Below are 26826 nucleotides of genomic sequence, written 5' to 3' on the forward strand. Positions count from 1 at the left end.
GGCGGCAGAGCGCGCACCTCAGGTGCGTCTCCTCATCGGGCGCGGGGCTGTCCCGGAGCCCCGCCCCCGGTGCCCCGCCCCCGCCTGGAGCCCCGCCCCGCCGCCCCGCCCCATCCCCGGTGCCCCTTCCCCATGGAGCCCCGCCCCCCGGTGCCCCCGCCCCCGCCCCCGCCTGGAGCCCCGCCCCATCCCGGTGCCCCCGCCCCCGCCCCCGCCCCGGAGCCGCCTCCGCCGCGCTCCTGGGCCCTCGGAGCCAGTCCGCGGGTCAAGCCGCTACGATGTGGGCCGTGTTGTCGCTGCTCTGCGCGGGCGCGGGGCTCCTGGGACCCCCGGCCTGCGGCGCCGCCGACCTCTACGTGAGCTCCTTAGGTACGGGGAGAGGGCGCCGCGGGAGAGGGCCCAGGCCGGGCCGGCTCGGGCGGGGGTGGGGAGCACCTGGCGGGGGGCGGTGAGGCAGGGCCTCTCCCCGGCCCCAGGACCCGGGAGGGGTGAACTGCGTTAGGGGAGGGGGCCGGGAGGAGGGGGAGGCTGAGAGGGCGTCTTGCGTGACCAGAGGAGCGGGTGGGCTGGGCGTCCAAGGCCCCACTGGCCCAGGCGCCTGCAGGGCCTGGAGCCCCGGAGAAGCCGCTGCCTCCACGTCCCGCGGGGGGACGTAGAGGATTGGCTGTGCCCCTGCGGGGATGAGCAGGGACTTTCCAGCCTTTCTGGCAACTTCCTGGGGATCTATCTCCACAGTTGCCCTGAGAGTCCTGTAGAATGGGCTTTGCAGGAGCGACCTATTCTAGCCCCTGAAGCCTGAGGGCGCTGCTCCAAGCGCTTTGGTGGACGGTCAGGCCCCAGGGCTGCCCTTTAGGCCGGGGGCACTCTGTTCTTGCACCCCTTCTGCTGCTGCTGCGGCCCTGGGCACCTCCCCAGGCCGAGGGCTCTTCCCTGCGAGCCTGCCGCCCTCCCTGCTGCTGCCCTACTCGCCCTGCACCCAGAGGATTGCCAAGGGACAGCCTTGGGATGGGACAGAGATCACGGAGGCTGAATCTTGTTGGCTCAGAATCTTGCCTCGTTCCTCTGTACACATTTGTGCTAGAAAGCCCCCCCGGTCTTGCAAACCTGGGTGGGGGCGAGGGGGCCAGCTGCAGGTCAGCCCCCAGCTGAGGAGAACCCAGTTCCCCCGGGGGCCAGGGCTGTGCTCTGCCCCGGCTGTGTGGCTGTGTGGACGGTCGCACAGGCACCCGTACTAACTCCAGAGCCGGGCCCCGCAAGTTCTTTCTGTAAGGGCCAGATGGGAAATATTTTAGGCTTTGTGGGTCACACCGTGTGTAGCGACTACTTAACTCTGCTGGTGAGGGTAACCGTAGACGGTGTGTACGTGAGTGAGCGGGGCTGTGTTCCCACAAACCTTTATTTCTGGACTCTGAAATTTGAACTCAGATGATTCTCAGGTCTTACAAAATGTTGTATGTGTTTTTCAATCCTTCGAAAGTGTAAAACAAACATTTTCCAGCTTGCCATAGTTGGCTGACCCCTGCTCTTGCTGTCCCGTGCACAGTCTCCCAGACAGGGCAGACGTGAAGATGCCCCCTCCAGAAGTCACAGTGGGTTTGAAATGGGTCTGTCCGAGGCTGGGACTCTGGGCTCACCAGCAGGTCCTTCCGGCCCAGCCCCAAGAGCATCTCTGGCTTTTTCTCCCACTGACCTCCAGCGAATGAGGAATAGGCCAGGCTCGTCACACCTGCTTGCTGATTTTGAAATCGCCCAGAGGCAAAGAGGCCAGTCAGTTGTCCTAAACTGCATCTGGCCTCAAACCCTGGTCCTGAGTTGAGGTCTGTCTTCTTCTGAAACCACCTGCTGCACAGGGCCCTAAAACCAGGACTGGGAACCCTCTGAAACCTTTCACCGGCTTGTACTGGAGAAACGGGCATTTCTTTCCCAGGGAAAGTGGCAACAGCTTGGTTTCTGAATAGGCGTGTGACCCACACAGGGAAGCCAGAACGCTGAGAAGCAGTGCTCTTTAACCGGGGGAATTTCAAGGTGGGGGTGAGGGGCGGGGAGGGACGGGGAGGGACGGGGAGGGATGGCAGTCCCTGGAGGAACACAGAGAAATTCCCAGTGACTTGGGCACAGATAAGGGGTCAGCGTCCAGCCCCTTTACTTCCAAACATCCTCTTTGCTAACACTGATCTTCCGGGAGAGAGCGCCTCTCACTTGTCCTAAGTCTGGGCCTTGTGGTCATAAACACCTCAGAGGCAGCAAAGACAGATGGTAACAAATCCTTCTTCAAGGCTGTTGCTGGTTCTTCAAGGAAACAGAGATGGAAGAGAGGGCCTCACAGAGGTATCAGCTGATGGGGTTGTAGAGCATCATGTGATTAGGAACAGAGGAATTGAGAGCCTTTGCTCTAAAAATTGCCTTCCATTCCCAGAAGCAATCGGCAGTTAAGATCTGCTTACTTAGCAGGATTTCTTAGTCCTTTGATTTATTCCTAGAATTAATGCTGACCCGTTCAAAAAAATAGGAAATATTCACTCATGAATCTATAAATCCACGAGCAGGTGTTGTTAGTAAAGTCCTGTTTATCTCATGAGGGGGTGCACTTCCGATACAAGTTTGTTTTTCATGTTTAACAATTATTTTTCATAGCATATATTTGGAATACTTTTTAAATCTTTTTTAATGTTTATTTATTTTTGAGAGAGAGAGAGGGAGAGAGTGCAAGCGGGGGAGGGGCAGAGAGAGAGGGAGACACAGAATCCGAAGCGGGCTCCAGGCTCTGAGCTGTCGGCACAGGGCCCGACGCGGAGCTTGAACTCGTGGACCACGAGATCACGACCTGAGCCGAAGTCAGACACTTAACCGACTGAGCCGCCCAGGCGCCCCTGAAATAGTTTAATCAGTTGGGGTGTTAATGATGATTATTCAATCCAGAATACATTCGTATAATGTTCAGGGATGTGTGAGTCACAGGAAGTAAAAATAACTTAAATGCATACTTTCCGTCCTCGTCGCCTGAAAGGACGGTTGGGCATCGAGTGTGAACACGTGCCCCGCTCCCTTCTGTTGCGGATGGCGACTTTCCCACCGTGGTGTTGTACATGGATTCCCTGGCTAACTCTGAGAGAACGATGTGGCCGTCTCATTTTAAAATGCCAGTATTTACAATAAGCTGGAAAGCGTCCTTCGCAGCCACTGAAATGTAACGCGAAATTGCAGACAACACAAAACCCCGCGTACGGGCACCGCGGGGCAGCGTTTGTGACTCGCGTTTTACCGGAGCGTGGTCACGTGGCAGGGGCAGAGCGGGGTGGCGGTGACGGAGACCACGGGACCCTGCAGAGACCGAGATATCTGTTATCTGTCCCTTGAAGAAGAAACCTGTTGGCCCTCGGGGTCCACATAAACACAGATGCACAGCCGGCACCCACATGGGGTAAAAGAGTACCGGGGGCCCCGTCTGTCATCTGGGCGCCGCCCCGAGGACACCCACCGGCCGTTTCCGCTCCCGCAGCCGCAGCAGCAGTGAGAGTTTGAGGGCTTTTTGGCATTCTGTGCGACACAACACCATTTTCGGTGCTTTGAATGTAGCCTAGTTTCCTGAGATGCAAATCAGTTCTAAAGTGCCCTGCCTGGCTGCGGGCCAGCATCATGGCCAGGAACCCGGGGCCTAATCTGTTTTGTTTTTTTTTCCCTTTCTACAGAGAAAGTTCACTTTAAGTCATGGATGGTCCAGGTCAGTGCCCAGCCTCTTTCCGCCGCTCTTCCCCTCTCTGTTGCCTGTTCTCACGCCCTGCTGTGCCCGATTTGAGGCGACGGGGAGGGATTTTCCAGCCCCCCGCCCCCGGGGCCTTCCGGACAGGGAGCTGGCCAAAGCGGGGAAGATTCAGCGACGCGAGCGCGTTCACCTCCGAGGTGTGTGTTCCGTCCCAATCGCCGTGCGACGCCTGCCGGCCGCGGGGCAGTTTGGGGGACACGAGTGCGGGTGCTTCCGAGAGACGGTGATGTGTGACAGGCACCTGACCCGGCAGCGGCTGTGCGTCCGCGGAGGACCTGCACGTGGCCCGTCTCTCCCGGGGCCTCCGGGACTCGGCCCCTCGCCTTCGCTCCGGCCACAGGTCCCCGGAGGCAGCGCCGCGCTTGGCCACCTCCTGACTTCCTCAGCAGACGCCTCAGCGGCGCCCGCCCACTAGCACGGCTCCCTCGAGGGTCGAGGCGGAAAGGAAAGCTCCAGCCCTCCTCTTAGGACACCAACCGTCTCCTTCTGGCGAGCCGCCGCTCGTCTCCGTGACTTACGCCTGATGTGTTTTGTTTTAGCACCAAAAGAGATACAGCTCAGAGGAGTACCAGCGCAGGCTGCAGACCTTTGTCGGCAACTGGAGGAGGATAAGTGCCCACAACGCTGGGAACCACACCTTTAAAAGTACCGCGGGGCCGCCTTCCCGCCAGGCTCCCGGGGCCGCGTCTCAGGGCCGGACACACGCGCGCTAGGGGCGCCCGAGGGTGGAAGGCGCGCCGGGAGTTAGGGTGCGGCCACGTCCCGATTCCGGGACCCCAGATTCCGGCTCTGCTGGGCTCCGAGAGTCTCTGTGATGCAGGACGGTACCGGGCCCCCCCCCCCCCCGCGGGTCGTGAGGTCTATAGGAGACCGTGTAGGAGCCCTGCCCTCTCTTGCCCGCTCCTGCCCGCCGAGGGTCCGTCCCGATGCTGAGCCCTGCCCTTGGAGTGCTGGCCAGCAGCCCCCCCTTCGGTGCTCTGCACTCAGGAGCAGCCTCTAGGGACGTCCGCCTTCCCTCCGGGGTGGCGTCACGAGAAGTCACTAGAAGCACGTGCACACGGTATATCCAGGGCCTCAGAAACCACGGCAGGGCCAGCTGACCGTAGTGTGGGCAGCAGGCGTAATACGGGAAAGCCGTGCGTGGCTCTCGTTTCTGCCCACACTGGCCGTGCTGTCCTGGGGGAGCTCGTCGACGCCTCTGATGCTTCACTGGGCTGTGGGGGAGATGGGAGTGCTCCCCGCCCCGTGCGGCGGTGACGGCCGGTGGAAGGCTCTTCACCTGGACGGCCATCGGGCTCTCCGGCCGGGTGTCAGGCGCTGGGTGCCCAGGCCCCCCCCCCCCACTAACCGCACCCACATCCCTGCCACGCAGCCCACGCGCGCACAGCTGAGACGCTCCCCGGGCGGTTCGGAGGCACAGGCACGCCTGACCTTGGCGTGTTAGGTCACGTCACGTTCAGAACACGTGAGGGCACCGGCTGCTGCAGACTTGGGACGCAGGTTAACGTGGGTCTCTTTGTTTTTTCTGTTTCTTAGAGGCTTAGGAGCCCCTCTTTCTTTGGGTTTTTTGTTTTTCCTTCTCTTTTTCAGTGGGACTGAACCAGTTTTCGGACATGAGCTTTGCCGAAATAAAACACAAGTATCTTTGGTCGGAGCCTCAGGTAGGTGTTGTGTGTTGTCACCAGATGGGACTCCTTCCGCTCAGACCTTTGCCCTCCTTTCCCAGCAGAGCCCGCCCCACCCCCTCACCGGGGTTCTTGGGGAGTCAGAGAGGCCGCTCGGAGCAGTTCCTCCGTCCACACCTGTGGCCTCAGCCTTGTGGACCCCAGACTTAGGGTTGCCCCAGAAAATACAGATGCGCAGTTAAAACTCAGTTTCATGCAAACAGCACGTAACTTTTTGGTGTAAATATGGCGTAAACGTGCACAGGGCGTACTTAGGCTGAATAACAGACTTATTCACCGTTCACGTCAGGTTCAAATTTAGCTGCAGGAACTGCATTTTTATTTGCCGAACCTGGTTCTCCGGCCGGGGCTCTGAAAGGCACGTGTCTGTTAGCGTTTGGACCCAGTCACTGGGGGCGGGATGTTTCTTTCTCCTCTGTCAGTGATTCTGTTTTAACTGCACGCTTTTCCCCTGAAAACATTGTGTTTGGCTGTTGCAGAACTGCTCAGCCACCAGAGGTAACTACCTGCGGGGCACTGGTCCCTACCCACCGTTTGTGGACTGGCGCACAAAGGGGAAGTATGTCTCGCCAGTGAAAAACCAGGTATGCGCGGCACCCCCCCCTTCCCCTCCAAATCGCCACATTCGCAGACAGTATTCCCAGAGGACCCAGAGCATGGCAGGTGTCCCCAGATCTGTGTCTGTCCCCCATCCCCCCGCCTCTGGGAGGCTGTGAGGTGATGCTGGGGGCTGCTCTGGAGGGAGACAAAGTCCCTCCTTGTTAGACTGAAGCTCGGCTGTGCCCCCCACGCCCAGGGTTCCCCATGCGTCCCAGGTCTCCTACAAAGTCCCTCTGAACATCGTATTCTCTGCACCCTTCGGAGATGGGACCCCAGGACCCCGTTCCTGCCGCCCCATGTCGTTTCTTCCCACCCTCCATCCGCCCAGCGAGGCCCGGCCAGCCTCTCCCGCCGGGTGGCTGCAGGCGGTCAGCTCGCGGCGTGGAGCCCGCCCACCAGGCACACTCTGGCCGGCCGCCCCCTGCAGTGGCCTGGCCTCCTGCCCTCACAAAGCTGTGTTCCGGGGAGTCTGCCCCTGCCCCCTGCTGTCCCCTCTGCCCACGATGTCCCTCCCCCAGAAGTCACAGTGCAGCGGCCTTCGGTGGCCTTCTCCAGAACGACACCATCCCCTCACCTCCAGAGAGTATGAGGGGAAGTCCCCACCCCCCGAGGAACACTGGCCTTCCGTTGAGACTCTCGCTGAGAAACGTTTTCTCCTTGTCCGTGATAAGGTCTTCTTGACCGGACGGGGTCCTCCCCGAACGGAGGGAGGAAGAGGCCAGCAGGAAGGCCCTCTGCGGGACGGCAGGGCCGGAGGACTGACCCCTGGGCGGTGAGGGGTGATGAGAGGGGCGCTCAGGGGCCGACCAGTCAGGGAGGAAGAGGCATGAGGCCTGAGCCACAGGACCCTGTCTGCGCCTCTCACAGCCCCGCGAGGCAGGCGCGCCGGCCCCGTTTTACAGTTGACGGGATGGAGGTGACCCCCGGCTGGCACAGCGGTGACACACAGGCAGCCAAGCTGTGGCGCCTGACCCGCATGGCGCCCCGAGGCGGGCCGTGACTGTGGCAGGTGGGCGAGGGGGGGTGGGACCATCTGGGCCCCGACGGAGGTCAGGGCCGACACGGGGTTTGGGGAGTTGTTAGTTTGCTCGTGAGGACAGTGGGTGGAGTGAGGTTGGAGGTGGAGAGGTGACAGAGAAGGTTCTGGAAACAAGACTTGGGCGAGTCCTGCTGAGAAACCATGGGGAGTGGAGGAGGAGATCCAGAGACGGGGGCTCGGCCCTCGCGGGGCCGTGGGGCCTGGTCAGCGAGGGGCCGGGGCTAGGAGGCACCCGTGGCTGGCAGCCGCTCCTGCTCCTCTGCAGGCCTCGGGCACCCCGCCTGTAACAGGAGGGAGCCCGCAAGGGCCCGAGGGCACGGGAGCCTGCCGCCGGGGGTCCCTGTGACTGACCCCCGCCCCGGCCTCTCTAGGGCGGCTGTGGCAGTTGCTGGACCTTCTCCACCACGGGGGCCCTGGAGTCCGCCATCGCCATCAAAACCGGGAAACTGCTGTCTTTGGTAAGCAGCCCGCCCCGGGGGCCACCCACGGAGGTCGTGGCTTGGCCCCAGGGCCTGGCAGGAGGGCCAGGTGGGCCTTCAGGCTCCTTCGGGGCTCGGTGGCGGTGCTGCCCCAGCTGGCACCGGGCCCCCAGCCTTGTGGACGTTCGGCCTGGGAGTCTCCACGGACATTTTGCCGGAAAGGAATGAGGTTTCCCCAGGACACGGCCAAGGGCCCGTTCCGGGCGGTGCCCAGGTGGCGCTGGTCTTGGCGGCCCGAGGGGACTTCAGAAAGTAGCGCCTGCGGGGTGGGGCACGTCTGGGAGCCATGCTCTTCCGACTGCCGCGGCTGTCAACAGGAGGGAAGAGCGGGGCCTGTGTGTGCGACAGCTGACCCCGTGACCCCAGGGCAAGCGGGGCGAGGGGCAGGGCCCGGAGGGCGGAGCGGGGTCTCCAGTGAGGCCTGCCACCGTGGGCACACGAGCCTCGCCGTGCACACCTACGGGCAGCACCCGGCGGCCACCCGCCCTCGCCCGCCGGCCCTGGCGTGCCCCCGCACACCTGCTGTCCCCACCCCGGGTGCTTGTAACCGGCCTCGACACAGTGCCGATGAGGCCACAGGGGTGTGCGCCAGCCCTCGCTCACCGCGCTCGCTCACCGCGCTCGCCCCTTCCTGCAGGCGGAACAGCAGCTGGTCGACTGTGCCCAGAACTTCAACAATCATGGCTGCCAAGGGTGCGTCCCTGCCCGGGGGCCCAGAGCCCCCCTCGTTTCCCACGACCGCTTCTGTTGGGTCAGCGGTGGGAGGAGAGTCGTCCCGGCTTCACGGAGGGGACGGTCACATGCCCAAGGTCCCTTAGCCGGAATTCGGCAGAGCTGGGATCCGAGCCCAGGCCTGTCTGGTTCCACCATCCGTCCTCTTTCCATGGCTGTGGCTGAGGGGTCCCTGGGAGGTTGCTCAGCGTCTTTGAGCCCCAAGAAATAACGGTATGGGCCACACGGGGTTCACGGGAGGAGCCGGGCGGTCCTGTTTGCAAAGCGCCTTGCGCTTGGGGGCCCAGCGGGCACGGCGGCGGCCAGAGCAGGCCGTGGACGGGTCCCTTCTGCCGTCCGGTGGGACTGCTTGCTCTTCCTGGCAGAAGGGCCTGGGCCCGGGGTCCCTGAGACCCCCAAGGGCTCTCTGTGCCCCTGACACATGTTTGACCGTCCTCGGACTCCGGGTGTCTGTCCCGGGGCCAGGGAGCTGGGGCGGCCCTGCCAGCCCCTCCCGCGCCCAGAGAGCTCCCCTGCGGCTGGGCCCTGCCCCGGTCGAGGTCCAGCGCCTGCAGGGGCCGCCGGGGGCGGGGCCGGCTCAGGTAGACACCTCCGCTCGTGCTTCTCACAGGGGCCTCCCCAGCCAGGCGTTCGAGTACATCCGGTACAACAAAGGCATCATGGGCGAAGACACCTACCCCTACAAGGGCCAGGTAACCCTGGGTGGCACGGCCTCGCGGCCTGGGCTGCGCGCCGCCGACCCCTCAGCCTCGGGGAGCGCCTCGTCCTCCCCTCCAGGCTGCAGCACTGCCCTCCCGCCGCTCCGGGTCCCCCCCCCACCCGGCGCCAGCCTCGGCTGCTCCCCCCGTCTGCCGTGGGTGCCAGAGCACGCCCTCCAGCACCCGCACCCTCTTTGCCCAAGGCCTGCTGAACACGCCACGGGTCACCGGGCCACGTCCTCCCCGTCCACAGCCCTGTCCTTCCCCCAGACCTGTGGCTCCGCCTGCCACCGGTGTCCCCTCACCGGTGAGCGGCACCAGCCCCCTGAAAACCTGCCGGCCACCGGTGGGCTGTCTGGGGACCGTCCCCACCCTAGACCCTCACTCGAGTCCGCCTTCCAGCCGTCGGAGGTCACACAGCTGCTCCTTCGGCCCACCCGCTGAGTCGTCCCTCCCTTCCCCGGCCGGGCAGGCTCGCGCTCACCTCCGTCCCGCCGAGTGCCCGTGAGCCCACCTCTGCCGAAGCCAGTGCCGGGCCGTCCCGCCCCTGTGAGCTCCTTGAGAACAAGGATGCCTCCGACTCCCTTTTAAGTGACCCCATCACCCGGCCCCGGCGCACGGGGCGTTGGCTCCGCAGACGTCATCAGCCGGCTCGGGGGAGGCCTGAAGTCCCAGCCTGGGGCCGAGCCTCCCTCACCCGTGTTCCACACCGTTTGCCTGAACAGGACGGGGACTGCAAATTCCAGCCCAGCAAGGCCATTGCCTTCGTGAAGGACGTAGCCAACATCACAATCGTGAGTAGCGGATCCTTCCCTCCGACGGGGACTGTGTTCTCACGAGGGGGCCGGGGCACAGCGCGCAGCCTCCTCTCCTAGCACTTTGACTAGAAGGTCTTATCGTTGTGCCCAGTCACCGCGGCGGCAGAGCGTGGGAGGGAGGCGGGAGGGGCAGAGCGTGGGACTGGCATCAGGCGCGGGGGCTCTGACCTGGGTCTGTGCAGGGCTCCAGCCTTGTCTCCGTGTCCTCCTCCGTAAGTTGCAGGCAGCGACTCCCATCCCGCAACACGGGGTGTGCGTGCGTGAGTGCCATCAGCGTGTGCGCGAGAGAGTGAATGCAGATTCACCGAGTATGAATGTGCATCAGTCAGGATAAGCCAGGTTATGCTGCCGTAACAAACAACCCCACAACGTGAAGTGCCCGCGGCTGGCTTCACGCCAGGACGCAGGCAGAGGGAGAGGTGGTTGATTTTGCTGGCTTTGTGAGGGCAGGGGTCCCGTGGGCAGGGGAGGGGGAGCCATGGAGGGACTGTAGGGGGACTGCACTGACAGAACGAGCCGGCCCGCCTGCACCCATGGCCCCCACCCTGAGGGTTTCCTTATTAGGAAGAGAGATCTCCGGCAGACCGGCCCAGCGAAGGAAAGGAGGGTCACAGGGGAGCCGAGGTTTCAGGGGAGCAGCCCGTAAGCCAAATAAAAAAGGGCAGGAACCGGGCCATTCAGGCAAAACCCCCACCGTTTGCTGGGTGGAGGGTGCAGCCTCCACCCCTTAGTGGCTTTTTGGCCCGACGCAGTCTTCTCTTCCTTCCTCGTGCACCCACCCAGCCCCCAGCCTCCGTCCCTACCCTGGGACGAAGGAGCACGTTTTGAACGGGGTCAGAGGTGACAGAGGCCGTGTGTCCACAGAATGACGAGGAGGCGATGGTGGAGGCGGTGGCCCTGTACAACCCCGTGAGCTTTGCCTTCGAGGTCACCGACGACTTCATGATGTACAGAAAGGGCGTCTACTCCAGGTGAGCGGGCCCGCGGCCACAGGGCCGGGGCCGGGTGGGCGTCCCCGACTCCTGGCCAGGCCGTTGCTTGAGGGCGCCGCGGGCTTGGCGTTTCCCGCGGCCCACTCGGGCCCCGCGGCTCCGGGCGTGGAGTCTGGCGTGGCGAGGAGTGGGGAGAAGGACAGACTGGGCCGCTCGGCGACAGTGCTTCCTCTGTGTCGGTGGAAGAATTGCCCGTGGCCGAAAACACCCGCGTTCAGGGTGGGAAGCTGCGAGAGAGGGAGGAGAAAGCGGCCGCTCTCGGGACCCCGCGCCGGGAGTCTCCCGACACCGCTCTTCAGAAAACCGAGCGTTTCTGGGACGGGGCTCACCTCACCCTTGCCTCTGGCCGCCCGCCTGTCCCATGTCACGGGCAGGCCCACGGGACCCACGGCCGTCCGGCCAGCTCAAGCGGGTGGCCCGTGGGGACCTCAGGTCCGACACGTCTCCTCCCCACCCTCATAACGCTGCCCAGAAATGTGCTCTGACCCACGTGTCCTTGTGCCCCACCGGCGGGCCGCCCTCCGCTCAGAGCCAGAGTCCGCCTTGTGGAGCGCTCTCCAGCCAGATCGGGCCCTTCTTTCTCTGAGCTCGTCTGCCGCGTGGTCCCCATTCGGCCCTCGCGCCCACCCCAGCCACACTGAGGGTTTGTGGTTTCAGGCCTGCCTTTCTCGGGCCCCTCAGCCCCGGGTCGCCATCCGGCAGGGGCCTCCTGCCGAGCGAAGCTTCCCTGGGACGAGAGCAGAGCTGCGGGCCCTGCAGGTGCACCGCCATCTGCCCCGGCCTGTCCCAGAGCAGGAACCCAGTCAGGCGTCAGCCCGGTGACGAGTCAGCACCGCCTCTTGTCCTCTTGAGTTTCTTAGGATTTCCTTGTGGAAACTGGTTCCCCGCTGTCCACGGAAAACCTGTGCGTTTGCCCCAAGTACAGGTAGTCTTAAAAATGAACTCCGTGGCAACAAAGCAACGCCCCAGATACTGTTGCGTGCGCGGGTGTGGAGGTGCGCAGGTGCGCAGGTGCCGGGTATGGGAGGGGCGCAGGTAAGGCAAATGCGCAGGTGCAGCTGGAGGGTGGCCTCTCCTTGCTGTGAATCAGGCGTCAGAGAGCGTCCGGGCTTGTAGCTGGGCCAGCGCCCCTCGTGCGCTCCTTTGTGTGAGCGGAACCGAGAGGACTGGAGGGACTACGTGTCTCGCGCCGTGAGCGGAGTTAGTTCTCCTCCCGTGGCTCCGGTGCCCACGTTGAGAAACACTGCTTTGGAGCCTCCAAGGACCGCCGCGGGACGGGGGGCCTGAGCCGTCGGATGCTTTCGTCCTTCCTGTGTGTTCAAACCTTTTTTACTTTCGTTCTCCAGCACTTCCTGTCATAAAACTCCAGATAAAGTAAACCACGCGGTACTGGCTGTTGGGTATGGAGAAAAAGATGGGATTCCCTACTGGATCGTGAAAAACTCTTGGGGTCCCCAGTGGGGGATGAAAGGGTAAGCAGCTGGGAAGGGCGTGATCGCTCGGGTCTGGGGGCCCTGGAGGGGTCGCCGCCCCGTCGAGTGTGTGGCTTCTGAGCAGGGGCCAGTTGGCCGAGACCCCGTGCAGGCCCCCGGGGAGGGGCCCGAGACTGTGAGCCACGCACCCTGGAGACGTCCCTGGCAGCCCCCGCCTGCCCTGAGCCCCAGATCTTAACAGTCGTGTGTCAGGAACGGGAACATTGTCTCAGGGGGATCTGTGGCCGGAACCAGAACCAGCATAGAGCCCTGCTGGGAGGGAACCGGGCTGGGAGGGCAGGTTACCAAGGCAACAAGCTTATCCCTGACCGTTAACAGCCAGGGGCTGGCACCAGGTGCCCTGGGTACATGCCCTGAGGGGACTCTGTCCTGCGTCCTAGGGCAGGGTGGGGCGGGGACAGAGACCATACATAACTATGTGAGGGCCTAGGCCAGGGCTGAGGAGGAGCCCCGGAAAATTCTGGGGAAGGTGGGGTGTGGACACAATATGTCAGCCGAAGAGAGACAAGGAAAAGGTCTTCGCAAAGTCAGGTCAGGTTTTGTGACCATAAAGTAAGCCCAGCGCTCCTGTTTTATGAGTAAATTCAGACGCCCTCACCCCCGGAGCCAGATCTTGGTGAGCGGTCAAACCTTCCAGAAAGGTCTGTGGTGAGGAAGCTCCAGCCAGGCCCCCGCCCACCCTGTCTGCTCAGGTACTTCCTCATCGAGCGCGGAAAGAACATGTGTGGGCTGGCGGCCTGTGCCTCCTACCCTATCCCGCTGGTGTGAGCCTGGACTGACGGAGGGAGTCCTGCCCTGGGCGAGGTGGCAGGGACACCGCCTGGGGCCTCGCCCCCGGGCCCTGCCTGCAGGCCTGAGGAGGAGGAGTCCCACCCGTGTCCTCTGACGCAAAGGTGGCCGCGAGCCCTGTGCCTGTAACGGACTCCAACCCACGGGGCCGCGAACATTCTTTATCTCCCACAGGGCCGCTTCTCACGTGTGGAGAGCGCCCGTGACGGTCTTCCCTGCGGTCTTTGTTCAATAAACACTTGGCGAAGCCTCCCCGTGCGGGCTTGTGCTGTGTGCTGGGGCCACACACGGCGTGGCCCCGGTCTGTCCTCCAGGCACACGTCCCCCCAGAGGGAGGCCCTGAGGGGCTGCCTGGCCGGGAGGACGGTGAGGGCACTGGTGTCACCGTCACAGGCTGGCTTTGAGACAGGTTGTCCCCGGCGGGGAGGTGCGAAAACGTGCCGGGCTTGGCAGTCGGCACTTGGATCCCCGCTGTTGGCCCGGAAGCCTGCCTGTCTCTCTCAGTGGCTCCTCTCTCTCAGTGGCCTCCCTCCCCAGCCACGGGCCTCCCCCCAGGACTGTCCCACCCCCCCACCCCCAGCCCTGCCCCTCAACCTGCCTGACGCTCCTGCCAGCCCCACACCACCCCTTCCCCGTTGAGAGCTCCTGGTCTCCGTTCAGAAGGCGGCCACGGACTCGCTGCTGTGGCCCTTGGCCTCAGGGAGCTGGGTCCACGGGAGGAGCCGGGGCTCCGCTCTCTGTCCTGCAGTTTATGGTTTCCTTACCGTGAAGCCTTTCGCGTCATTTGGGCCTCCTGGAGAGCTAAAGGCTTGAGGATATTTGGGGGGAAGTGGGAGGGGGGTTGACAACAAGGCTTATTTAGAAGATACCAGTATGGGGGCACCTGGGTGGCTCAGTGGGTTAAGCATCCGACGTCGGCTCAGGTCACGAGGTCAGGGTTTGTGGGTTCGAGCCCCGCGTCCGGCTCCGTGCTGACGGCTCAGAGCCTGGAGCCCGCTTCGGATTCCGTGTCTCCCTCTCTCCCTCTCAAAAATAAAGATTAAAAAAAAGTAACAGAAGTTATAGATACAAGAAAATGACAAAATTATTAGCAGCAAAAGTAGGGCTTGGGTAGACTGAGCAGTAACCACCTTCTCCATCAACATAAATGAGCGAACTCCTGCCCAAAATAAAAACACGGATTTGGTACGTTTCCAACTAAACTTTCAATAAAGCTGCTTGACACTTTTCTATTCACCTGAAGGGAAACAAGGCCGAGATGTGCTAAGATTTTATGAATGAGTGAAGGGAATGCACGTCAACACTGGAAGGTGCACCAGCCAAGAACAAACAGATGTACCACCCAGAGTCTCCAGAAGGAGAATTCGGTCCGTGAGTAGCATATGGACACGTTAATTTTTACTACTCGATAAAAGGTGCTAGATTGGACACCTAGTTGGAAAAACAATTTAACCTAAATCTTCACCCAGAACATAGTCTTTTTTAATAAACCTTTTTTTAAACGTTTATTTTTGAAACAGAGCACAGGCAGGGGAGGGGCAGAGAGAGGGGGAGAGAATCCCACACAGGCTCCACACTGTCAGCGCAGAGCCCGATGCGGGGCTCAAACTCACAAACCGTGAGATCACGACCTGAGCTGAAATCAAGAGTCGGACGCTTAACCCACTGAGCCCGCCAGGCGCCCCTGCGTGGTACACTTTGAAAGTGGGAATTTTACGGTATGTGAATTGTACCTAAAAAAAAAAAAAAAAGTCCAGGGTGAGCCCCTTGCGGGTTCGTGCGGGACGCCACCGGGCTCTGTGCCCAGGAGACAGGGCCCCGCAGGCGGAGGCCGTTGGAGCTGAGCTCTGAGGGACCAGTGGGCCTCGCTAAAGGACAGTTAAGGGAGAGGCGTGTTGGAAGGCGCAGGGGGCGCCGCGACGTCCACAGACGAAGCTGAGGCAGGGGGCCCGTGGTCCAGCGGGTGTAGTCGCGGGAGAGGAACCAGGGTGATGCGCCCACTCTGCCCGCCGGGCACCCGCCAGCCCAGGAACGTCCCCTTCAGGCCAAGCGCCACCTGCACGAGCGCTCGGGCTCCTGGGCGAGGACACCCCTCCCTCCAGAGTGGGGGGGGGTGCCCCTCCTCTGGGTCCAGCCGCCTCCGGAGAACAGCGTCCACGCACGCAAGCCACCCTTCTGGGGACAGGCATGAAGCCCTTCGGCAGCCCCCAAACCTGAAAACGTCAAGCCTCTCCCCTACTCAGATGCGGTGTGCGTGGGCAGGAAAGGGCAGGCTCCTGTTCTGTGAAGTGTCACAAATGTGCGTGTGCACAGAAGTACAAGCAGCTTCCCGCCTGCGACACCGAAGAACTCGGGCCGGGCTTGCCCTGCCCCGCCCGGCACTCGGGCTCCTCCCAAGACCGGGGATGTTTAGTGCTGAAGTTGCGGCATTCCCGGGAGAACGGGCGGGCGGGTCTGGCTTCCCGAGCGTGTGATCGGGGAGACCCCGTCTGAGTCCCCGTGCTTTGCGAGTGCCCCGAATTCCAGCCCGGCCTCTGTTTACCTGACGCCTCGGGCGGGAAGGGACGCCTACAGCTGTGTGCCGCGCCGGACGGAGCTGCGTCACACTCGTGGCCCGACGCTCACAGCCGCCCCACGAGGGCGGCAGGTGAGGGAGGCCGAGCTCCCAAGGCCTACTGGGGCAGCAGAGTGTAAGTGCCCCCACGAGTTTCGGCTGGAGGCTGCGTGTGTCGCAGGGACTGATGGAGCAGCTCAGGGGGCCAGGGGCCCCTGGGGAACGGCCACCGAGGGGGACCGGCAGGGAGGGAGTCCACTACCGCGGGCGAGTCCTGGTGGAGCCCCTGGCCCCGCACGTCCGGCGGGAGGACGAGTGACCCTGCCCCTATAGCCCCCGCGGGGCCGTGAGGGCCGCGCCAAGGGTGGGGGGCTCCCTTCCGGGGACGGGCAGCTTAGCTCGACGCCCCGGCACGCTCTGCTGCCACTGTCACCGGCCAGACTGCCCCTCCCAACGAAGGGCACCCCGTGAGCTGGACGCGGTTATGACCCCATTTTCAGAGGAGGAAACTGAGGAGCCGCCTGGTTGAGCAACACGCCCCAAATGACAGAGTCGGGAGGCGACACGGCGCGGCTGTCACGCCAGCTCTCGGTGCCCCCCTCCCCCGCCTCCGCAGACCATCTTCGGGAATCTCCCAACCTTGGGGAGGAATCCGGAGCGATGGAAGGTGCCCTCGGGGTCGGACGGTCAGTCGGTCGCGGGCACCACCGACCCGGCTCCTCCCCTTGTCTGCGGTTCTGGACCCGCGTGTCCTTCCCCTGCTGGGTCCCTGGCTGCCACCGGGGCGTGGCTGGGGGGGACGTTAGCGGGTGCCTATTTTGCCCGGTCCCTGGCGTGTTTTGAAGAAGTGGAGAACTTACGGCGGGTCTGGGGACAAAGAACAGATGGTGGACAGTCGGGGAAAGGCCCTGGGGCAGCCTCCCACGCTTTCTGCGCTGGGGCCGCGGGTAGACGAGACTTGCCGTGTGTGGGCCTCGGAGGGCCTCGCCAGGTGACAGGCCAGAGGACGGAGGCAGGGATGGCCATTGCGGTGGCCCGGGTGGCCCTGAGGCAGGCTCACAGGGGAAAGCAGGAGCCCCCCCAGGGGAAGGGAAGAGGTGCTGGCAGCTGACCCAAGTTCAAAGTCTAAGGGCTCCCGGGACGGTCCCCACACCAAGAAAGACTGATGAGGGCTGAACACATGGCAGCCGAGAAGGAGCCATTCAGGCAAGTTGGGGTGCAGGCGTCCCCAGAGTGGGCCCGGCCCCGTGCTCCGAGGGGACCTGTGGTCGCCACAACCCGTCAGCGCACACGCTGACTTTGGGGCCCTGCAGTCCTGCCTCGGAGGGAGGACGGACCTCTGGAATTCTTGGATGGCCCGGAGGCTGGTCTCGGGAAAACGCCCCTCCCTCGTGGGAGTAGAGGCGGGAGCGACCACTGGGACAGCAGGCCCCACGCTGGCCTGGCGACACGGGCCAGCCTCCCCCAGGGGCTTCCCTCCTTCCCTCACACCCTCGGAGGCTTGTCCCCTGGCGCCCACGCCCACCCGCTCAGGGCTGCCTTGCAAAGCTGATCCGCTCTCCTGAAACCATCCGCCCCACGTCTCACATCTTCTTTCTCATTTTCAATTCCCTTTTCCCTCTTAAGATTTTATTTTTTGTCACCTCACAACCCGAGGTCGAGAGTCGCACCCTCCCCCGACCGAGCCTCCGGGTGCCTGGGTTCCTGTTTTTCTCACTCTGCAAGCATCCTCAGGGTCACGATGCAGACGGGCCACAGAGCCACACGCACAAGGGCCGCTTGACTCTGGTTTCGCTTCCGCAGCCACCCCACCCCCACCGTCCCGGAGGCGCCGGGACCCAGGGGCGCGGGTCCCTGCCCTGCACACAACCGGGCGCGCCCGCGCCACAGCACCCGTCCGTGCTCGCGCGCACGCGCTGGCTGTGCTCCGGCTCCGGGCTCTCCCCTGCCCGGCCCCAGTGGGACTCCAGCGGCGGCGTCCGCAGGAAAGTTCTGGAAGGACCTGCGCCACCACTGGCAGTAACTGGAGCGGGTGCGAGGAAGAGGAGCTAACAGACTTGCGGGCTCGCTCTCTCCGTGGCTGCCGCTCGCTACCCGCCCGCCCCCTGCGCGCAGAGCCCCTGGACTCCCACATGGGTCACAGGACACAGGACCTGCCCCCGAAGGCCCTGCCGGTCCGAGTGGGCACTGGGAACACGCAGGCGTCTGGGGGATGCCTCCTGCCGCACACGGCGGGGGGGGGGGGGTGCAGAGGGGCAGACACCTCCTTCTGGCTAAGTGCAACTGCCCGCCTGCTCCCGGCCGGCTCGGCGGGAGGGGAGGATGGAACCTTCCAGAGCTGTTGTCTCATCACATTACACATGTCGACAGCCTGTGACGACCGTCCCTGTGTGACACTCCTCCTGCAGCCCTCGCTCCTCCGACGGGGAGACTGAGGCTCACAGGGGTGAAGCCGCGGCCGGGGAAGGGCCGAGCCCGGCTCTCCAGGCCTCGTGGCCCAGGGCGTGCCCCTACACCCCTTCCTGAGACCTCGGTCGGCCAGGGGAGCCACACGGGAGCCACAGCGGACCTCACGGAGCACCGCCGGCCAGTCCCCCTGGGCCTCTGAGGCCCCTTCCAGCAGAGGGCGCCACGACCTCGGCTGACAAGGGTCTGGACCCGTTACCCCGCACCGATGCCCCTGTCCCCACACCCACACCTCCGGACCAGCACACACCCCTCCCCTCCCTCTTCCCCAAGCTGACACGTGCCACTGCTGGACCCCCCACGCCCCTCCCCATACGCCCCTTGAACCACCACCCCTCCTCCAGGCCCACTGCTCACCCTGCAGGCAGAGGAAACTGCTCAGGGTACGAGTCCGATCACGCGCCCTCCCTGCCTCCGCTCACCTAAGTCGCCCGGTCCTCCCCAGCTCCTGGAATGAACAGAACACAAGGTCCTGCACTCCCCTCCCAGCCAGGCCCCTCGGTCCTCTCCGCGCCTGCCGGGTTCTGAGACCCCAGATGCCCGCACTCCCTCCTGCTCTGGAGCCTGTGCTGTGCGTGCTCAGACACCGCTGCGCTTTAGACTAGGGTGGGGATGTCCTCCGGGCAGCCTGTCTCTCCCACCTGCCTCCGGTTTCCGTCGGAGGGGCCACACCTGCGCTTGTGTCCACAACCCCTGCCTAACGCCTGGCACGCAGAGGCCTGCCACAGACGTTCTGAAATCAACCAACACCCAGTAAGCGAGCTCATTTCTCAGCCTGGGCCCAGGAGCCCGGCCTACACCGACTCCCTGTTGACAGGCCTGAGGGCTTCTTTGCTGTCACTGGGCCCCCCTTTCGCCGAGCCCACGGTTCAGATCCGGACAGAAAGGTCACTGCCGTGGGTCAGCCTCAAGGCACGAACGGTCCCACGCCTGCTCAGAGACGGCACCAAGGGGAGCCACGCACCTGCCGGGCTCCAGCCTCCCACAGCGCGGGCGCTCACGCGTCACACGCTCTGGATAAAGTTCCCCGGATCGGCAGGACCCAGGGCTGCGGGAATGGGGGGCGCAGACACCGGGCACGTGGTGTGAGAGGCCCCTTGGCTCCCACGGCGGAGACCCAGGCCCGGGCAGGCCGCGAGCACGCGGTGCTTAACGCAGGGACAGGAGACCCAGGTCTCTGAGTCCACCGGCCACACACTGGCAAAAGGGCGGCAGGGAAGGCCAGCCCAGGTCTCAGGATCCAGCACGGACAGACTGGTGTCCCCTCGATGACGGGAGGGACCCAGGTCGGTCACCAGGTGCCCAGACGACACCCGGGAATGCGGTCTCGGCAGGGGGCAGGCGCCACGACCAGCGGTGGCAAGTAGCCAGGTGCCCAGGGCACCCGTCCTCGCACACCACGCCGGCACAGAGCGGCGGGAGTCTTTTGTGAACCTGTCCTCCGCTCACAACCTGCAATTCGGGCAGGAGCGTGTGCAAGGGACAGCTCGGCTGGGAAGGCTCGAGGGCAGCGAGGACCTTCGCTGGGACGGTGGCCGGGGCACCACGCTCCGTCTCCATGTGGCCGGGACGGCACGGGGGAGCCTCGTCTGTCAGGGAAGCCCCCTGCCACCTCCACAGACGCAAACACCTTCGCTCCGGGCCTATTCAGAGGCGCGTCTACATAACTCACCTCCACGTTGTGGAAAGAGCTGCTTAACATCGGGAAAACTTGCGTAAACTCAGAGCAACAATGCTTTCCAAACGACCGGTGCCCACTGATAAAAAAACTATGCAGGAGCACAGTATCCGTTCAAAGACGAAAGGATTTAAAATCAAAAACAAGAGGGGCGCCTGGGTGGCTCAGTCGGTTGAGCATCCGACTTCGGCTCAGGTCACGATCTTGCGGTCCGTGAGTTCGAGCCCCGCGTTGGGCTCTGTGCTGACAGCTGAGAGCCTGGAGCCTGCTTCTGATTCTGTGTCTCCCTCTCTCTCTGCCCCTCCCCTGCTCATGCTCTGTGTCTCTCTGTCAAAAATAAATAAAAATTAAAAAAAATTAAAAAAAATAAAATAAAATCAAAAACAAGAAACAAAGACTAAAGGGTTTTAATGTAGTAAAAGTAAAAAAAAATCTTATATAGTTTCACATTCCACTTTGAAATTAACCTTTAGAAAAGTACCACTGCTTCTTTTCACAGACCTAGAATAAATAATCATAAAGTGTGTACGGAACCACAAAAGACCTCAAAATAGCCAAAGCAGTCCCAAGAAAGAACGAGACGAGAGGTGTCACCAGCCCGGACTCCAAGGTGGACCAAGCTGTAGCGGTCAAGACAGTATGGTTCCGGCACAAAAAGACACGTAGATCAGCAGAACCGAACAGGGCTCCGGCCCAGAAATAAACCCACATTCAGAGTCAATTACTCGATGACACAGCAGGAAGGAACATCCATTGGGGAACAGACAGTCTCTTCAAGAAATGGTGCTGGGAAAACTGGACAGCCACATGCAAAAAACAAGCAAAACAAGATCACTTTCTTACACAAAAATAGATTCAAGACGGACTGAAGACCTACACGGGAGTCCTGAAACCACAAAAATCCTAAGAGAACACTGGCGGTCGTCTCCTGGACGTCGGCCTTGGCGACATATTTGTAAGTACGTCTCCTCAGGCAAGAGAATAAAAGCAAAAATAAATTACTGGGACTGCATCAAAGTAAACGGCTTTTGCACAGGGAGGGGAGCCATCAATAAAACGATAAGGCAACCTACAAGTAGAAGGTATTTACAAATGACCTACCAGAGGTTAACATCCAGAATCTATTCAGAACCCGTACAACTCAACACCAAAAACGCGATACGTTTAAAAACCGGGCAGAAGAGCCGAATACACATTTCTCCGAAGACATCCAGATGCCGACAGACACGTGAGAAGGCGCTCGACGTCGCTCGTCATCAGGGAAGCGCAAATCAGAACCACGAGATACCACCTCACACCTGTCAGAACGGCTAAAACCAACACCACAAGAAGTAAGCGTTGGCGAGGCTGTGGAGAAAGGGGAACGTTCACGCGCTGTTGGTGGAACGCAGGCTGGCCAGCCACCCTGGAGAAGAGGGTGGAGGGTCCTCAAAAAGTGAAAAAGGAGGGGTGCCTAGGTGGCTCTGCCGGCTGAGCATCTGACTCTTGGTCTCAGCTCAGGTTATGATCTCAGTTGGTGGGTTCAAGTCCCGCATCGGGCTCAGGCACTAAAAGCGTGGAGCCTGCTTGGGATTCTCTCTCCCTTTCTCTCTGCCCCTCCTTCACTCGCGCGCTCTCCCTCAAAACAAACAAATAAACTTTAAAAAATAATTAAAAATAGAAACATCCTTGGGGCGCCTGGGTGGCGCAGTCGGTTGGGCGTCCAACTTCAGCCAGGTCACGATCTCGCGGTCCGGGAGTTCGAGCCCCGCGTCGGGCTCTGGGCTGATGGCTCGGAGCCTGGAGCCTGTTTCCGATTCTGTGTCTCCCTCTCTCTCTGCCCCTCCCCCGTTCATGCTCTGTCTCTCTCTGTCCCAAAAATAAATAAACGTTGAAAAAAAAAAAAATAGGAACATCCTATCATCCAGTAATCCCACTACTGTGTATTTACCCAAATAAAATGAAGACACTAATTAGAAAAGATATACGCACCCTTGTGTTTATTGCAGCATTATTAACAACAGCCAAGGTATGGAGAGAGAGTGTCCGTCGACAGAAGAATGGACCAAGAACATGTGCTATATATATATATATATATTTCATTCTTTTCGATGGTTGAGTAATATTCTACTCCATATGTGTATATATACCATCGAAAAGAATGAAATCTCATCATTTGTGACACGGATGGACCCGGAGGGAATCAGGCCAAGTGAAATCAGAGAGAGACAAATACTATAATTTCACGTATAGGAATCTAAAGAACAAAATAAGTGAGCAAACAGATTCTTAAATACAGAGGAGCAACGGGCGGTTGCCAGAGATAGGGGGTGTGCTGGAGACAAAGCAGGTGGAGGGGAGTAAGGGGCACAAACTTCCAGTTACACGGTAAGTGTAAGGGGAGGAAAGCACTGCTGGGCCCCGCCAGACTGCTGTGCCCGACGCCTGAACAGGACACTGCATGTTAGCTATACTTCAGTAATAAAATAGGAAAGAAATTCAAATGGCCGATTACAAACAAAAACAACCACCTGTCGAGCTTGGTATCGTCTCAGAAAATATCCACAATTCTCTGAAACAACTATTAAAACACTCCCTTTGCTGTGTGAGATTGGATTTTCTTCATGGACCTCAAGCAGAACAAGGCACACAGACCGAATGCAGGACGTCTGAGAACGGGCTGTCTATTATTTGCAAAACTGTAAAACAGTGCCATTTTTCTCACATTTCTTTTGGAGAATAATTAATTAGAAATACGGTAACAATGTTTCCTCATGAGTAATTTTTGAAGTTCTCAACTTAATTTCTAAGATGGTAGATAGCAGTACATATATTCCACATAAACAAGCCTTCTGGAACCCTCCACGAGAACAAGAGGGGCACCCGTGTTTCTGGGTTGCTCTCTAACCGCGTGAGCACAGGACCTTCAGATGCGGTCCAGGGTTCCAAACACACAGGCCCGCGGCCAGCGCCTCCCGCACCAGGCGCCTCGGTGGGCAGTGCAAGGTGCAAGTAAGGTGTGAGTTGGCCTCCCCCTTGACCGTGACGTTCCAACACGGCCCGCACCACCGCACCCCCAAACACATCGCCGAAGTGGCCGGCCCCTGAATTTCCATGGGGTGATCTCCCCTCTGGCTCAAGTGACCCCAGCCGAGCCCAGCAAGGCACGAGGAGACATCACTCCCGTCACAACCTACGGTGGGAAACCCACAACCTACCTCCTTCTCGAGTGCCACCCGGCGTGTCAGCTGCATCCCATGGGACAGCAGAGTCAGGTCTGTTCCTTTAACCACTGCCACGATCTTTTAAGAAGTGTTTAGCCATTTGCAATTATTAATATGTTAAGGTCTGAAAATACCTTACTATTTATTCTCCCTTACATTTAAAAAATTAACCCATTTTCTGTCTGCATTCCACTGTGTGCCTTGTTCCTTGACAACAGGAAAACTTGTAGGCCCTGGTCGCCACGGGATGGGATTTCACGTGTGGACAGGATGGCGTGGTGGTGGCGACGCCCCCGTTGTCATCTCCTTCACTGGCCTTCGCTGCTCCACACCAAGTCCCACTTCCCGTACTAAACAAGGGAATTTTGTCTCCTGTTTGGGTTGCTGGTAAATTTTGATGTATTTTTCTGGTTTTGTCTGAAATTTTTGTTTCTTTTATTTTTGGGGGTGGGGAGGGACAGGCAAAGAGGAGACAGGATCTGAAGCCGACTTCCAATTCGCTTGGCATCATCACCTGTGTCCAGTCTGAGACCCCCCACCCTTCCCATTAAGCCCCTGCTTCAGCTATTGCAAGCCTCAGTTCTTGAACTCTCATCTAGTTATTTTAGGTCCTCTGCTGGACTCAACCGAAACCCCCCTCTGAAGATCGCAACTCCTCTCTCTCTGAAGATATAGTTCAAGTGTCTTGGTGACTCCCACGTCTGCAGGAGTCTTGTGAATCGGCCTCAGGGTGCTTGTTCTTTGTGAAAAGGAAACTGAATCCAAGAGCTCATACCCTGAGTTTTCTCAAATTTTTTTTTTTTTTAATATTTATCTTTGGGAGCACACACGTGGGGGAGGGGCAGAGAGAGGGGGACAGAGAATCCGAAGCAGGCTCTGTGCTGACAGGCCAACAGCAGTGAGACCAATGCGGGGCTCGAACTCACGAACCGTGAGATCACGACCCGTACCGAAGTCGGATGCTCAACCGACTGAGCCACCCCAGGCGCCATACGATGCTTTTTTTTATTCTTCATTCTCTCAGGTAATGATGCATTGCACGTGTTATTTACAAGAAACAGTTATGTCTCCTCCCAGAACCTTAAGGTATAAATAACCTCGCGGGGCCCTGATTCTTGGCAGGCCCAGACTACAAGTCACGTTCCTCGGCCCAAGACTGTCAAGCCCACCCCACCCCCCGCCCTGGACAAGCACCTGCAGGACAAGAGCAGGCCTTCACTCGGGCTTCCAAGCACCCGCCGGACCGTCCCCCTCAGGGGCCTGGCCCCTCGAGTCCCCCCCACCCCCCACCCCGCCTGCTGGGCCCAGGCCCTCAAGCAGAGGTGGTTTCCAAGAACCCCCAGCGGGAGACCGCCTCCGTCACCAACTGTGTCGCTTTCTACTGGGCTCTTTAAACGTCTACCTTGTTCCTTTTCTCGTGTTCACAACTGTTTCTCTAACTATTACTAAAGGTATTTCCTACGTGGTTTCTCTGTGCTAACTATACTGGGGGCAAACTCTGGGGACACTCAGCTTTGTGTCTCTCCTTTTTGTGCTCACCTATGATTTTTAGGGTTTTATTTCACCTTGCGTTTCTAGGGATCTGCGGCGAGAGCAATTTCAGATCGCCGTCTACTGCGCTGCAACACCCGCTGATCTGCCGTGATACTCTTCTCCACTCGCTCTTTTATTCAGCTGCCGAACGTCACAGCAAGGTCAGAAGAACTTTCGAAGTGGCTGAAACAGAGCACGGCAAGGGAAGGGGTTGTCTCCAGAGCTTGGCCCTTAACCCAACCTGACCGCACGTCGGAAACTCAATCACTACCGAACAGGAGAACATTAGTGCTAAGGAAGGAAGTGGCAGGAGAAGGGACCCGTGCAGGGGCAGAGACTGGTGGCGGGTTAAGGCCAGGACACCATGGAAAACACGCTCTGTAACCGACGGCAAAGAGGCCCGTGGGAAAGGCACACAGCGTGTGGGGAGCATGTGGTAACCGATGCCATCGGCCAACAGAGGCATGCCTGGTGGGGGAGTGGGGGGTGGCCTGGGGGTGGGGGGTGTTGGGCAAGTTCCTTCCCCTGCGGAACCTTCACTTCCTGTTTGTAACAGACACTAAAAACGGGAGCAGCTATTATGAACGAATGCCCAGGAGACACGGCAGGACGGGGCTGCACAAAAATCATGCTCCGTAAAGGCAAAGACGGGGTGGGGGATGGTGGGTGGTAAGAAGGAGCAAAGTTTCTCCATTCTGAGGAAACAATGTCAAAACCTGGGCAATCCCACCACGAGAAGACAGATACAAGTCAAAGCGCAAACCCGTGAACGAGGTGCCGCCAACACTGCTGCACTGGGCGCCGGGGACGCGGTCACAGCCAGACGATGCAGCCCAGGGGCTGGCACACGACTGGAGCCCATCGCTCCACGGGCGCGGTCTTACACACACACACGTCCGTCAGGTCCGAAGACCGTGCCAATGCAGGACCAAAACCTGCCGTTTCACCAACGACTTGGAAACTGCTGCCTTTAAGAAGTGATGCACTACTTATAAAGGGTCCTGAACACCGAAGTCACGGCAGGAACGAGAGGAAGTGAAAGCGACAAGGCCTCTCCTGTCCTTCCAGTGGGTTCAGTTCCTAGTTCAAGGAACACACTTAAGACTAAGGGATTCTAGACTGCCTCGCGAGGGAAGCTGGTCCAGAAGTCTCCACGGCGGGGGCGCACAGACATTTGGAAACAAAGACCTAGGTTTAAAAAATTAGAACAAAATGTTTTTAAAAAGTTTGTATAAACACGTATGGTAGATGTTAACTAGACCTAACTGTGGTGATCACTTCACAATGTATACAAATACAAAATCACTGTGTTGTACATGTAAAACTAACAGGTCAATTGTACCTCAACTAAAAAAAAAGACTTTACCATTAACACTTTCATTTTTCGGTAAGCATCAATTAATAGCTATCAGTTCAGGATCATCTTGACTAGATTTTATTCGAGCTCCTCTAACCACTGCACATCATGTTCTGGAACCACCTTAAGAATTACTAGCATATGGGGACACCTGGGTGACTCAGTCAGTTGAGCCTGACTTTTGGTCTCAGCTCAGGTCATGATCTCAGGGTGGTGAGTTCAAGCCCCACCTTGGGCTCCTGTGCTGGGCATGAGCGAAGCCTACTTTAAAAAAAAACAAAAAACAAAAAAACAACTAGTAAATGAAAACCTACTCAAAATGCTTAATAGAGTTAATGTCCAGGCAAGATTACTGCCTCTAGTATCACCAGGTAGACCTATCAATGCTCTGCTCTTTTTTAAGTTTATTTTGGGAGAAAGAGCACAAGCAGGGGAGGGGCCGGGGAGAAAGGATCCCAGCACGGAGCCCGGAGCCTGAAGCAGGACTCAAACTCACAAACGGGGAGATCATGATCCACGCTGGACCCAGAGGTACCCAGGCACCCTTTGCTACTCCGTTCTTCCGCTCTTTACATGGGTGGGGAGAAGTTAATGTCTGATAAGGAAAATCCTGGATTTTAGGCCCTGTGAATGTCAGTGAACATCTTAAGATAATGAGAAAGCAAGAGGTCACAGTGGTAAAACTTCCCTTACTGCTCAAAATTAACAAGTCTACGAAAAGCAGAGAAACAGTCCTGTGGCTCTCTAACTCCTTAGCGAGAACTCGAGAGCAAATTGCCAAAGCTTCCGTGGATTAGAGGGAGATGCTGCAGCCAACCACCTCCTTCCATAAAAGGCCAAACAAGAAAATCGAACACCTCCCTGCTCCCTGAAGTACCACTGCCTAGACGTGAAAAGGGATTCACAGTACAGAGGTCTCAAAATGTACCCACACAAGCACATTGCTC

The 26826-nt window shown here is 59.8% G+C and overlaps 1 protein-coding gene across 2 annotated transcripts; it reads left to right on the forward strand.

The window, feature by feature from the left end:
• The first annotated feature begins 239 nt into the window (after positions 1 to 239).
• CTSH (cathepsin H) lies at positions 240 to 14594 on the forward strand. Of its 2 annotated transcripts, none has more exons than XM_047086574.1 (12): positions 240 to 369; positions 3690 to 3721; positions 4303 to 4408; positions 5354 to 5424; positions 5928 to 6032; positions 7459 to 7545; positions 8204 to 8259; positions 8909 to 8990; positions 9722 to 9790; positions 10679 to 10785; positions 12153 to 12278; positions 14332 to 14594. In XM_047086574.1, the coding sequence occupies exons 1-12, from the start codon at positions 279 to 281 to the stop codon at positions 14363 to 14365; spliced, it is 966 nt and encodes a 321-aa protein (XP_046942530.1). In that variant the 5' UTR covers positions 240 to 278; the 3' UTR covers positions 14366 to 14594. The 2 variants fall into 2 exon arrangements, with proteins under 2 accessions (XP_046942530.1, XP_046942529.1); XM_047086573.1 differs by lacking the exon at positions 14332 to 14594 and adding an exon at positions 12992 to 13346 and having other exon boundaries at positions 244 to 369.
• Positions 14595 to 26826: the final 12232 nt, after the last annotated feature.

The sequence above is a fragment of the Lynx rufus genome, unplaced genomic scaffold, assembly GCF_022079265.1.
Source record: "Lynx rufus isolate CCGP_SWC_20201006 ecotype Redwood Valley unplaced genomic scaffold, mLynRuf1.p SCAF_21, whole genome shotgun sequence".
NCBI classification, from domain to species: Eukaryota; Metazoa; Chordata; class Mammalia; order Carnivora; family Felidae; genus Lynx; species Lynx rufus.